At 38.8% G+C, this 13,801-nt stretch overlaps 1 protein-coding gene across 1 annotated transcript in view; it reads right to left on the reverse strand.

Moving 5' to 3' along the window:
- The window catches only part of BTBD7 (BTB domain containing 7), an 80,510-nt gene that overhangs the window by 14,031 nt on the left and 52,678 nt on the right, over positions 1 to 13,801 (reverse strand). The window contains exons 4-8 of the mRNA XM_063290265.1: positions 8,637 to 8,845; positions 6,715 to 6,790; positions 5,089 to 5,249; positions 4,580 to 4,723; positions 3,098 to 3,287 (exon numbers count right to left, since the gene is read on the reverse strand). Of these exons, the coding sequence (XP_063146335.1) occupies positions 3,098 to 3,287; positions 4,580 to 4,723; positions 5,089 to 5,249; positions 6,715 to 6,790; positions 8,637 to 8,845 (780 nt within the window). The remainder of the gene's footprint in view (positions 1 to 3,097; positions 3,288 to 4,579; positions 4,724 to 5,088; positions 5,250 to 6,714; positions 6,791 to 8,636; positions 8,846 to 13,801) is intronic.

The following is a 13,801-nucleotide window of genomic DNA, read 5'->3' on the forward strand; positions in this document are numbered from 1 at the left end:
CACTAGAAGTAGCCCAAGAAAGAAGGAAAGCAAAAGGCAACAGTGATAGGGGGAGATATGCCCAATTAAATGCAAAATTCCAGAGGTTAGCCAGAAGAGATAAGGAATTATTTTTAAACAAGCAATGCGTGGAAGTGGAAGAAGACAATAGAATAGGAAGGACAAGAGACCTCTTCCAGAAAATTAGAAACATTGGAGGTAAATTCCAGGCAAAAATGGTTGTGATCAAAAACAAAGATGGCAAGGACCTAACAGAAGAAGAAGAGATCAAGAAAAGGTGGCAAGAATATACAGAAGACCTGTATAGGAAGGATAACAATATCGGGGATAGCTTTGACGGTGTGGTCAGTGAGCTAGAGCCAGACATCCTGAAGAGTGAGGTTGAGTGGGCCTTAAGAAGCACTGCTAATAACAAGGCAGCAGGAGACGACGGCATCCCAGCTGAACTGTTCAAAATCTTGCAAGATGATGCTGTCAAGGTAATGCATGCTATATGCCAGCAAATTTGGAAAACACAAGAATGGCCATCAGATTGGAAAAAATCAACTTATATCCCCATACCAAAAAAGGGAAACACTAAAGAATGTTCAAACTATCGAACAGTGGCACTCATCTCACATGCCAGTAAGGTAATGCTCAAGATCCTGCAAGGTAGACTTCAGCGGTTCATGGAGCGAGAATTGCCAGATGTACAAGCTGGGTTTAGAAAAGGCAGAGGAACTAGAGACCAAATTGCCAATATCCGCTGGATAATGGAAAAAGCCAGGGAGTTTCAGAAAAAGATCTATTTCTGTTTTATTGACTATTCTAAAGCCTTTGATTGTGTGGACCATAACAAATTGTGGCAAGTTCTTAGCGGTATGGGGATACCAAGTCATCTTGTATGTCTCCTGAAGAATCTGTATAACAACCAAGTAGCAACAGTAAGAACAGACCACGGAACAACTGACTGGTTTAAGATTGAGAAAGGAGTATGGCAGGGCTGTATACTCTCACCCTACCTATTCAACTTGTATGCAGAACACATCATGCGACAAGCTGGCCTTGAGGAATCCAAGGCTGGAGTTAAAATCTCTGGAAGAAACATTAACAATCTCAGATATGCAGATGATACCACTTTGATGGCTGAAAGCGAAGAGGAACTGAGGAGCCTTATGATGAAGGTGAAAGAAGAAAGTGCAAAAGCTGGTTTGCAGCTAAACCTCAAAAAAACCAAGATTATGGCAACCAGCTTGATTGATAACTGGCAAATAGAGGGAGAAAATGTAGAAGCAGTGAAAGACTTTGTATTCCTAGGTGCAAAGATTACTGCAGATGCTGACTGCAGTCAGGAAATCAGAAGACGCTTAATCCTTGGGAGAAGAGCAATGACAAATCTTGATAAAATAGTTAAGAGCAGAGACATCACACTGACAACAAAGGTCCGCATAGCTAAAGCAATGGTGTTCCCTGTAGTAACATATGGCTGCGAGAGCTGGACCGTAAGGAAGGCTGAGCGAAGGAAGATCGATGCTTTTGAACTGTGGTGTTGGAGGAAAATTCTGAGAGTGCCTTGGACTGCAAGAAGATCCAACCAGTCCATCCTCCAGGAAATAAAGCCAGACTGCTCACTTGAGGGAATGATATTAAAGGCCAAACCGAAATACTTTGGCCACATAATGAGAAGACAGGACACCCTGGAGAAGATGCTGATGCTAGGGAGAGTGGAAGGCAAAAGGAAGAGGGGCCGACCAAGGGCAAGATGGATGGATGATATTCTAGAGGTGACGGACTCGTCCCTGGGGGAGCTGGGGGTGTTGACGACCGACAGGAAGCTCTGGCGTGGGCTGGTCCATGAAGTCACGAAGAGTCGGAAGTGACTAAACGAATAAACAACAACAAAAACTGTTGTCTAGCCTATACAGCTTGGCTCAGTGTCTTCACTGATTCTGGTCACTGATCAAGGCTGATCATCACTAGTTGATAAACATAAAATCATGTACCAAATGGTCAGCTATCCAGTAACTGGAATTAATTTCAAGGGTTGACCATTTGTGTTCAACAACACTTTTCTTGACCATAACCCCAAGATAATTGTAGTTACTATACAGCTCAGTTTTTATTATGCGGTTCGCAACTCCCAAGGATTTTTCTGCATGATGAGGAACACAGGTAATAAAAAGCAGGTTTTCTAGCCCTGTTTGGCCAACCCATTTTCTTCTCTCTTGGCACTGATGGATTGCTGAGAGGGGCAAAGCAAGGAACAGGACCAAATATCTGTGCTCCCAATACCACATTGGAAGCTGACAAAAAGGCTAATTCTTGAGTGCTGGCACCAGATTTGTCCCCCTATAATTCACTTTTGGCAGTTCATTTAAGCCTAGTTCCTGGTTTAGCTTTAATGAAGGTCAGCATGTGGACTTTATAAGTCTTCTTTTTATACATAAACCTTAAATGAAGAACGCCCATACACATTTCTGGCATCACAGGAACCTTTGAACACTATCCACTATTTACATATGTTCTGATACACATGCTATACACCAAAGCTGAAGCATACCAGGAGAGTATGCCTTAAAAATTTTTTTACACCAACAATCTCTGTAGTGCTTCTTAATATAAATATGCTATGTCAAGCATCAAAATACACTTGGCATTCTTTCTTCATTATGCAGAAATGTACTGTATGTATTTTTGAAGCGAAAGTCTTACATTTGTCATAATACATCTTTATAAATTAATCCAAAAATAGCAGATTAGTATGAACTTATGTATTGTACAAGCACACATCACAAGCTGGATAAACCAGTATGTTTTATTTCTGTCTCAACTTAAAGAAAAAGAAAAAGGGAGAGATGTTTTTCTATTAAGATGTTCACAGTGGGCCAGCTTACACAGGGCAAGATTCCCATATTCAGTTTTTATTCTTTGTAATGAAGAAGTCTAGAAATGCCCTGTTAAAAAAATATCAGGGTATTATGACCCTATGTAAAGTACCAGATACTTGTCTTCCCGCTTTTCTTTCTTCATGAAACTAATCATGTAGGCTCTGGTCTTTCTATGTTGAACAATTTCGCAACCAATAACTATGTATTTATGAACTGGCTTATAAACATACCTGGAATTTCATTGGCTACAACTGAAGGAGGACTGGACTGATTACTGGTCATTTGCTGGTGATTTATCATATGACAACATTGTGGAACTGCATTGTTTACCATGTAGAGGGTATCTGGTACATTGGACATTCTAACCATCCGTAAACGAACGAGGTCAGTCTGTTCCACCATCATTTCATCCAGAACTGACTGAAACAACAAAGGTAAAACAAAAGTTTACTAAACATTTGCTCTAATGTACTGATATAAAAAGCTAATAAATACCAGATATATCTTTCAAAAAAAAAGTGACCACATAATACAAGGTAAGAATAGCTATCAGAATGTTTACTTTTTCAGGAAATATAGTTTATTTTTCTTTACATATGATTTTATACATTCTTCCTATTAAATATGGGCAGCTTCTACTCTTATGACTCACTGATCCTTGTTTTTTTTTTCTAATAAGTCATTCAGATGACTTTCAATAGCCTCAGTAATATTCAAAGAAGCTACTTAGCTATGTGGGTCTTCATTCATCAATCTTACAAAAAGGTTCACCTGCATATTACCTGAAATATTGCTTAAGCATAAAGGTTACTGAAAACCAAAAACTTCTTCAGTGAAACATTCAAAGATTTCGTTGTACAAGGAACGGGTGCAAAAATCTTCAGATAAAATTTGGCATTATAGTACAAACTGTCTTGTTTAAAGAACCACAGAAACAGAAAACGGGATCAGATTTCACACTGTATGACATTCTGAGAAACTGAATTGAACCAAAGTTCCGGATTTTCTCTCCCCACACCCCTGGTGGGCAGAAAGAGGAGGGGAGAAGCAGCCGGCAGAGGAAGACATCTTCCACAGAGAGGGAGGAAGTGTGCCACTGTTCCCTGCTTCCTTCTGTGCATTCCCTTTCTCCTGCAAATGAAAGAAGACAGCCCCTTGCTCCAGGCACAGATGGAGGCTGACAGTAACTGCTCGGTTCTGTATAGGAAGAGGATGCCTTGCTCTGTCCAGACAAGTCAGAAGGTCTCTGAAAATGTTTATTTGTGTATGGTGTGAGTGGAAAAGGGGAATGCTCAGGAAAAATAAAGAGATGAGGGGAGATTAAACCAATCTTTCAAATGTGTTCAGCAGGCAGAGTAATTGGCATGGAAGAAAACATCTGAAATCCTGTGCTATTGGGGATTCCAGCACCGAAGAGATGGAAGCATGTCTATCCTCTAATCTACCAGGTATTCATACATAGTGAGTCCAGGATGAGAACCTGGCAAAAGGGCAAGACTTAGCCTTCAAAGATACTGGTGTCTGCCTGCAGAGATCTGTTATAGGTTTCAAAGTCATCTTAACCTGAGCACTTTTGCACTTCCAACTCATTATTTTTTAAACACCATTCTGAATATAGAACATCCTTGGTCAGATGAGTTACAAGGCAGGCTGGGTAACTGTAACCTAATTATGAGGTGGATGTTAGCACAAATACATAGTTTTCTTAGTACCTTAGCCTCCTCCACATATGGTGAAAACAGCCTTGGCCTCACATAAATTCCAGCATTTTTTTGTCGCAGCCACACATTCGATTTTCCACCTTCTGCTGTTGGCAGCATGTCTGAAGGAGGTGTACTGATGAGACCCCTCTTCATCTTTAAAAGAAAACAAAATTTCCACATCAGGCATGTAACAATTATTTTTATATATAAAGCAGCAAACCACGTACAACTTGATGATAGCCACAAGTGAAGAATAACTGAACTGTATATCCATACCAAAATTTTTAAAAACTACTGAAGAGTCATAGCAAGTACCCACAAAAGCCTCCAAAACCACAATGAATTTTATACAATGACCTAAATCAGGGGTGGGAGACAGTTGATTGTTTGGGTATCCTGACTAGATTCTTCCCAGCCAATATTTTCTCCCTGCACTTTTCTCATGGACAGCAGCATAAAAAGCAGGGACTGAGTGCTCTGCTTTACCAAACTGAAGCAGGATTTAAAAATATACTTACAGAATCTGTCAGTACTTCACTGTTCATAGGCAAGATGTGCTCAGTGCGGACAAATGGTAGGAGAGGAGAAAGGATTTCTTTTAATTCCTCAATATCAAGATCTCGCCTCTTTACACCACGCTTGTTCACACTATGAGCTGTGCCACTCAGCAAATTGGGTTCTGTGGGGGACAAATTAAATAGGCTGTTTTACTTATGTGTTCTTACTAAACATATTTTTGCTAAAGCCAGCTTATTTATTCTGATTTTTTTTGTTATTTTTCATTTATGAACATTACTTATATGACATCAGGTCTCAGAGCAGCTTACAGTAAAAATTAACCCAAATAAAAACCTTAAGCTATAAAAACTAAAAAAGGTAGTATTTTTTAAAAGGCAAAAATATATGTTCCCTTGACCAGAGTTCGATCCCAGCGGAAGCTGGATTCTCGGGTAGCCGGCTCAGGTGGACTCAGCCTTCCATCCTTCTGAGGCTGGTAAAATGAGTACCCAGCTTGCTGGGGAAGGTGACGACTGGGGAAGGCAATGGCAAACCACCTCGCTCTATAGTCTGCCAAGGAAACGTCGCGAAAGCGGCACCCCCCCAAAGGGTCAGACATGACTCGGTGCTTGCACAGGGGACCTTTCACCTTTCACAAAATATAGATGCTAGAAGCTAAGTTGATGTAACAGGGTCAAGATTTTTCTGATTTTTTGCCCTTCAATTTTTGGGACAGTGTTGTTTCCTTTTGTTTTAAAACCTATATTAAGCTTATTTTAGTGCTGAACGTAGAGTTTTTGTCTATTTTCTTACTTCTGAATGGTTGGAAGGGGCTCTGCTGACCAGAAAAGAGAGTTTGGGAGGCCCATGCTAAGCCCTGATTTATACTTTCTTTAGGATTTTAATGACAAAGCATCCTAGAATTGCCCTCTCATCACTGCAACCCACACACACACACAAACACACTACACCAGTCAAATATTTGGACTACATTTAAAAATTTATTTGCCTGGTAAATTGGACTATCAGCTATATTCTGTTTGTTTTCCTTCAATATTCTAATTCAAAGAATGTAAAGCATGGTACAGACTTTGTTAGCTAGTTAAGTTTTGTTAGTGCAACACGCAAACACAAACAAACAGATGAATATATAAGTAATTTCAGAGTTCCAGTGGATAACTATAACATTCATCTAATGTGCACAAAGGCCTAGCTAGGTTCCAGAGGGGGAACTGCTGTTGTTGTAGACAAAAGTAGAATAAATCTCAGCATAATTTTACTACATAAGCACTGTATTTCACAGTAAAAAGTGTATTTCAGTCAGTATTTTAAGTTTAAATATAACAATTTCCTCATTAACAATGAAACAACAGTTTGGTCTAGTGGTTAAGACACCGGGCTAGAAACCAGGAGACTGAGAGTTCTAGTCCCGCCTGAGGCATGAAAGCCAGCTGGGTGACCTTGGGCCAGTCACTCTCTCTCAGCCCAGCTTACCTCACAGGGTTGTTGTGGGGAAAAGAGAAGGAGGAGGGAGTATTAGTTATGTTGGCCACCTTGAGTTATTTATAAAAATAATAAAGGTGAGATAGAAAATAAATAAATAAATAAATAAATAAATAAATAAATAAAATCTATTAAACACCTACCTCGATCTGCAATTCTTTTTATCAATTGATGTTCGCCCCATTTCACAAGATATTTCAAGACATCTTGCTCACTTGCCTATTGAAGAGGCATTTAAGACATAAAACACATAGGCCAATATACAGCATCATTATATTAACTCTTAGGCTAACAATAATGCTTAATCTAATGAAGTTTAGATTAATAATAAATTACAGCTAATCAAGTTCCTTAATGCCAAAGATTTATAACACATTTTTCTACTGTTGCTCATAGCATTTCAGTCAAAATCCTACAGTTTTTATTACCAGCACTGCTAATTCCACAAAGAAACCTTCTTACAGCACTCCACTTTTCATTCCTGGGGAGGTGGGGACCAACAACTTTCATTCTCTTTCAACTGATAGGCCTTTAGGGAGGCCTTAAAGGCCTGGTTGTTGCATGAAAGTGTCTAATAATGTATCTGGACGTTGTTTGCCCCTGGTGCAATGTTTTTTATGGATGTGTTACATCTTTTTGTATTTTGTTCTGTACAATGCTGACATTTTTAGTTCTTTATAAGCACTCAAAGTAGCTTGATGAGTGAGCAGCACTGATACATAAAGAGGAACACTCTCCTTGCTTCTTGCATTGCAGAAGAACTGAAAAGTGAATTGAAGAGTCACGGAGAGTTGGCCGGGGTCACTGGGAGTAGGGCAGCATATAAATATAATAAATTTTTATTACTGTTATTATTAATATGAAATCAGCGGGGTACCAGACATCCTTTCGGCCATGGTGTCCAAAGGGGAAGTGAAAAAACCAAAGATGGCAGTTGCAACCACGTGACTGAACTCCCACCACTTTTTGTACATTTGTACTATGGGCAGGGGCTTTGACTGCAGAGTCACAAGTGTCATTTTGGTTTTCTGACACACGTACCCTGCAGCTACCCCTGCCTGCACCTCATCTCTGCCAAATGGATTTGTGGATGTTTAAGCAAGAAATTATCTCATTTCTCCTGCTGTCTTCCAGGCAGGCATGAGATAAAATGTTGGTCCTCCTCTAAGCATATTATGCTTCAGAGATATTTAAATGGAGCAAGATAAATATACTCCCAAGCCACTTCCTTTTATAAGTCTTCTTGGTATGCCTAAAGAAGCCAGGGAAGAGAGTAACTGGAGCTAACCATAGGCCCCTAGCTGATATTTAATAACATGTATAGGAATATGACTGACATTCTGATTTTTGAAAGAACTTTGATTTAACTCTTCTGGTGCTTCAATGACTGAAAAATAAGACAACTGTATGAACCAAAACTTTTCAGTTTTCATACTATGTATCCAGAGCAAAAAAGCATACAAGTATGTATCTTTAAAAGTAATACTTAATGTAAATGAGAGGGTTTTTTTTAATTAGGTAACAACTACCAATGGAGGTTTTTTTTCATTTACTGAAGAACAGCAGTGGGGTGGGATAAAAACCGAGTTGAAATTAAAATTTAGTACATCTCCAAGAAAAGTGTATTTGGATGAGAAGCCTGGATTTCCCATTTTCTTCCCCCAAATATATGTTGTTAGCGTGAGAACTACTATATAATTTCTATAAACCTCTGAAGAGGCAAGACAAAAATTAAGCCTAGAAGTTTCACTTAAAATAATTTGCAAGTGCTTCTAGGCTATTATTAGGCTTTCAAGCAATAGTTTATACTGCCAGTTTGGGGTGGGTTATGTGCCAGGAAAGGAGAATACTTTCCTTAATCACTACCTCTGCAAGCAACTTGTGTGTATAAATGCCAGAATAAAGGGAGAGGAAGAACTCGTTCTGCACACAACTATTCAAGCAAGGTTTTGCTTCTTTTCTTTTCCTCCAGTTTTAGGATCTGCATGCTTCTGTTCTATACCCCTAGTAAGAAAGACTGGTTTGGCACTTAAATAAAAATAATTGAACAGGGAAAAACCATTACCTGTAAGTAGTCTGACTGGATAGCAGTTTGCAAGTGGTCTTTGCACAGTTCATAAAAGACATCTGAAGTCATGACTTGGGAAAACTCCTCACAGAGGAAATGCAGGGCTTGACGGTGTACCCACTTGGAGCCATAAGGCTGGGAGCTCCACTTGAGAATGGCAATTAAGGTTTCCAGCGAGATGCTCTCGGCGATAATATCCTCACAGCCTATGAAAAGAACAAATACTGTTTAATGAGGTTTATCTGTTCAGGAGCAAACTGCCATTCTTCAGCAGAAGTTTTGTGATTGCCAAATTTAATACGCAAAACTAAAATTGTCCTTTTAAGCAAGATTCTAAAAAAACTGGCCTACCAATATGTTATTTACCAAGCTGCAAGAGGCATACTATCTCAAAAGTAACCACAGGTGGTCCTCATTTAGTGACAATTGTGACCAGCAACTTGGTTGTTAAGCGAAGCAGTCAGAAGCTGTGCTTATGATCTTACTTCAGTTTTCCTTTGCTTTACAGACCTGCAAAGGTCATAAACACGCGGATGGTTGAAAAGTTACTTTTTCATCACCACTGTAACTGTGAACAGTCACCATATAAGGCAGTCGCTAAACCAGGACTACCTGTTGTCAGATTAATCTTCTAGAAACAGCAATCTAGAATCTTGGTCACAATTCTTTTCCCCCCAATTACTATCAGAGATCATTTAAAAGAGGATGTCAAAACTGACATTAAGGCTCCAGGAGACCATGAGTTCTAGTCCCACCGTAGGCATGAAAGCCAGCTGGGTAACCTTGGGCCAGTCACTCTCTCTCAGCCCAACTCACCTCACAGGGTTGTTGTTGTGGGGAAAATAGGAGGAGGAAGGAGTATTAAGTATGTTCCCTGCCTTGAGTTGTTTGTAAAAAATAATAAAGGCAGGATTAAAATAATAAATAAAAATTAAAATAAAATAAAATAAAATCTGAGTAGAGACAATGATCACGGCTCCTACAGGGGCAATTTAAAATATCCATCTGTCCTGACTAAGCAAGATCCACACTGAGACGAGGAAGAAGTCTCTAGTGCTTTATTATTGCTATAGTAGACAGAAAATCCTACCAAACTGAAGAAGCGTGGGAAAACCCAGACAGATAAACCCCCAAGAGTCAAGGCGGGTCTGTTCTGTGTCTCTTTGAATGACAGCTCAAACTCTCTAAACTACGCATGCATTTTTGCCCCTGGATAGAGGCCCCCTCCTGTTCACCATCAGTACTCATGACACCATCTCCATCCACACATGCGCACACACACACACCCTTTTCCAGGATTCCAAATAAGCAGAATCTCCCATATTCAGTTTGTTTCATACTAAACTACACTAACCAGTAAACATAATCCAGAGATATCTCTGCTAAATGTTTGTGCTTAGTAGTTTACTAGACAACCTGTGATCTCTTGTGTCATCCTTTCAGAGATATTTCCTCACCTAAACAGAGAAACAGAATGACCATGGGTAGACAAAAAAGCAGTGGGCGTGGGAGCGACTTCCAACTTCCTGCCGGCTTCCCCATTGATTTTCCTTGTGGGAAGCTGGCAGAGCGCCTCAGAAATCACTCCTCCTCCTCCTCAGCTGACCAATGGAATTGCCTGCCACTTTGCTGGGGGGAGGGGGAACAAAGGGAGCCGTGGACTGCAAGGAAAACCCCCAACCTGGTGTGTCCCCAAGGGCCCCTTCCCTCCAGGGAGGAAGAGGGCTCACCTGTTGACCACCAGCACCTCCCAGCCAGCCCTACCTCACCAGCAGGCATACAAGTCACTCCCTCAACCTTCTCTTGCCACCCACCGCTGTTAAGAGAGTTCAAATTTTGGCCTCGGTTCTAAAGCAGCCAACTGCTGCTTGCCCATTGGGCCTTACCACCAGCTGATTGGGCGCAGGGGCCAGAGGGAGGCGGGAAAGAGTGTGGGGATACACCCCTCCCATCTTCCCTTGCACCACGCAATCTATGGGTTTCTGGGAAGTGCAGTTGGAAGGTGCGGTGGCACTGAAGTGGCCACAATTTAGCCAAATTTCAATCCCACAGGAGTAATGGGTCCCCAATTTTAGACCATTCTTTAAGTTAGCCCATTTGAGGTACTTTGGTTCAAAAATCGTTGCCCTATGATGCACCGTTTCATCCAGTTGAAGGTTACAAACAGACACAAGAGTTTTAGTAGTGTATAGATTATGTGTAATGAATACTAAAAGTATCTTTTAATCCCACTTAATGCTTCAGTAGATCTAGTATTTATTACAGCAGAAATGTGTCCATTAAAATCAATAAGACAGGGAACAAAGAAAGTTAATGTTTTCTTAACTATTTAATTCAGCAATCCAACCTCCCCATTCCCCATGTGCTACCTGTCTAGAGGTTTAGGATTTGGCAGACATAATCCTCCACTGATGTGCCTTGGTTGCCAGGAGATGCATCTGCTGCACTCAGACAGAGCTCTGCAAGTACAAGCCTACAATATGCACGTTCCCACCATTAGCTGCAAGATGTAGATTGGTCCGTTTATCCAAAAAACCCCACCTAATTTAGGATCCTCAGCTATGCCAATCTGGAGTAAATCGCCAATTGTACATTCTTCCCTTTCACTGCTTACAACAGGGGAAAAATTAAGCTACAGAAATCTACCTGGCTAGGGAGACTTCCAGGGAAGAAATGGCGAACTGAAGGCAGCTCCATTAAAAGCAGAGTCGATGACCGAATCGGAATGAAGAGCCGGCAAGTAGACCAGCTCTTTGTAATTCCTCTCGGGACAAGGAAAGGACTTGAGATCTCCCACAAGTGCTCCAGACAGTTGCTCCTCATGAGGAGACCACAAGACAGCAGTCTTCAGCAGGTTTATTGTTCTGGGAGATGAGGGAATAGCCGTCTTGCTCAAACCACGGTCAGTGCCTTCAAAAGGACACTGGGTTTGCATACTTCCTTTTCTAAACACTTTCCAAAAATGCTCGTTAACTGCTTTTCAGTTATTAGGAACCTTTAGATTGACAGCAGTTTTAAAGCACTGGGTGAGTTTCCTTCAATTCTTAGTGAAAGAAGTTTTAAATACAAGTTTAAGAACTTTAAAGAAATTATTTTTGAATACAGAGCAAAGGGGTGATTAGAATTTTGATTTTGAAAAGTTACAAATGAACTACGGGTCCAGATGGATTTGAAATAAGATTTTGAAATTAATTATAAGAATCCTTCCCATGGGAAAATCCTGTTGTTCTGAATTCTCTTTTTTTAAAAAAATGATAGGATAAGACTTTGAAGATTGGACACTAGAGGGAATTAGAAGGAACTAAGGATTACAATTAAAGGAGAATACTTAAATTTGACTTACTAATACAGAATGAAGGAAATATTTTAACATTTGATATATTGAAGGATATTTTTGAACAATGGACCCAGAACTTAATTTTAAGAGTGTCTGCCTCCATAGATAGACTGTGTTTAAAAGTTCTTATGAAAGAACATGTTTTACTGGACAACACAGACTGATCTGAAAGTGGATTTAAAAATGACAGGCTACAAGAATGACGTGGAAAAAGATGCTACACTGGACATACAAAAGAAACTGGCTGATGTCTTAACAATTAAAAGGGATATACAAATAACAAACCAAGAGAGTGACCTGGCTAATTTTCCAATATTGGATTTACAGAAGAGCTTGTTAAAGCTTTGAAAAATTTTGTGAGAAAAGACAAAGAAAAAATGAAGTCAAATTCTAGGACATTATTTGAAGGGACTAAAGATCAAGATTATTAAAGGTAAAAGGAAAAAATATAAAGTTGGTTTATTTTATCAAGTTTAAGTAGCTGTGTTGTCACCTCTGGTAACCCTTAATGGACTTTTGCTGATCAGGACTGAAATGATGAGGCTTTAAGGATTTGTTTATAGATAAGAGATAGGATATGGGAAGAAGAGATCATTTGTTGTACATTAAGAGAAGTTAACAAGTTACTAAAATTGTTTATACTTGTGATGAAGGGGGAGGTCATTTCTTTATATATTTCTTTTCTTTTTCTTTACTATATTCTTTTTCTTTTCTTTTCTGCATTCTCTTTTTTCTTTTTATTCTTTTTTCTGTAGGTTTTTATCTGCAATTGTAATTTTTAATAAAATTACTATTAAAAAAAATCTATCTGGCCAGAAAACAGTTTAGTTGTTGGGAAAGGTGCCATATTATTTCATTTCCTGGCTCCATTCAGAACTGTAGTATCTGTTATCTCAAAGTATGTTCAATGTTATTTCCATATTGCTCCAGTTAACCTTTACAGAAAAACATGCTAATTCAATGTTTATTTAATTTTAATTATTGCAAACTGCAGTCATAAACTTTTAAAACTTTTAAAGCTTTTATTTAAACACCCATTTCAACAGCAGTAATTGCATTGAATACACATCAATAACTAGTTATTGCTATGTAAAGGTCACAATTTAACAACTTAATATTTTATAATTGGTAATAATGCAAATCAAGGAAACTTAGTCTCTAAAATGTTCCAGATCATGGGACTGGATGCAACAATTATGGGTTAGGAGAAGAAATAATTAATATTACTTAAACAATTATCTAAAAAATTAATATTTTCTTATGAAAACAAGGCAATGTAATTTGTTGAAGTGGTGAGTGAGATAGTTTGGACTAGCACATAATTATTTGGCTGGATTGGAAAATCAGTACCAGAGATGTAAATTTCTGAAAATGTTTGAAGCAGGAAGAATTTGTGTTTTTTTTCCTGGAAAATAACATTCAAAACAATGAAATAATTTGTAGGGTGGAGTTTTTATAATTTAAGCTACTTTCTTTAAGAATGAAATATGTGTAAGTTAATTTGTTTGTATCTGGCATATTGCATTTAAATGTGTAGCTGATTCATATATTCAAAAGTACTGTGGAGTAATTTTGCCACAAAATAATAGATTAGCAAGAATTCAATTACAATTTACTCAGCTTATATAAACATACTAACATAAATAGATCAGTTTAATATAATAAATGCAGAATTCATTAAATAACAAAATACGTAGTGCTTTCTTTCAGTTCCTTTATGTTGCTTTATTCTTTTGTAAACCACATGGGTTGACACATGGGTTAAGTAAAAAAAAAAAAAAACTCTACAACCTTCGGATTTAATCTCTTCTACTTGTTTCATCTC

Source organism: Candoia aspera, chromosome 1, assembly GCF_035149785.1.
Source record: "Candoia aspera isolate rCanAsp1 chromosome 1, rCanAsp1.hap2, whole genome shotgun sequence".
NCBI lineage: Eukaryota > Metazoa > Chordata > Lepidosauria > Squamata > Boidae > Candoia > Candoia aspera.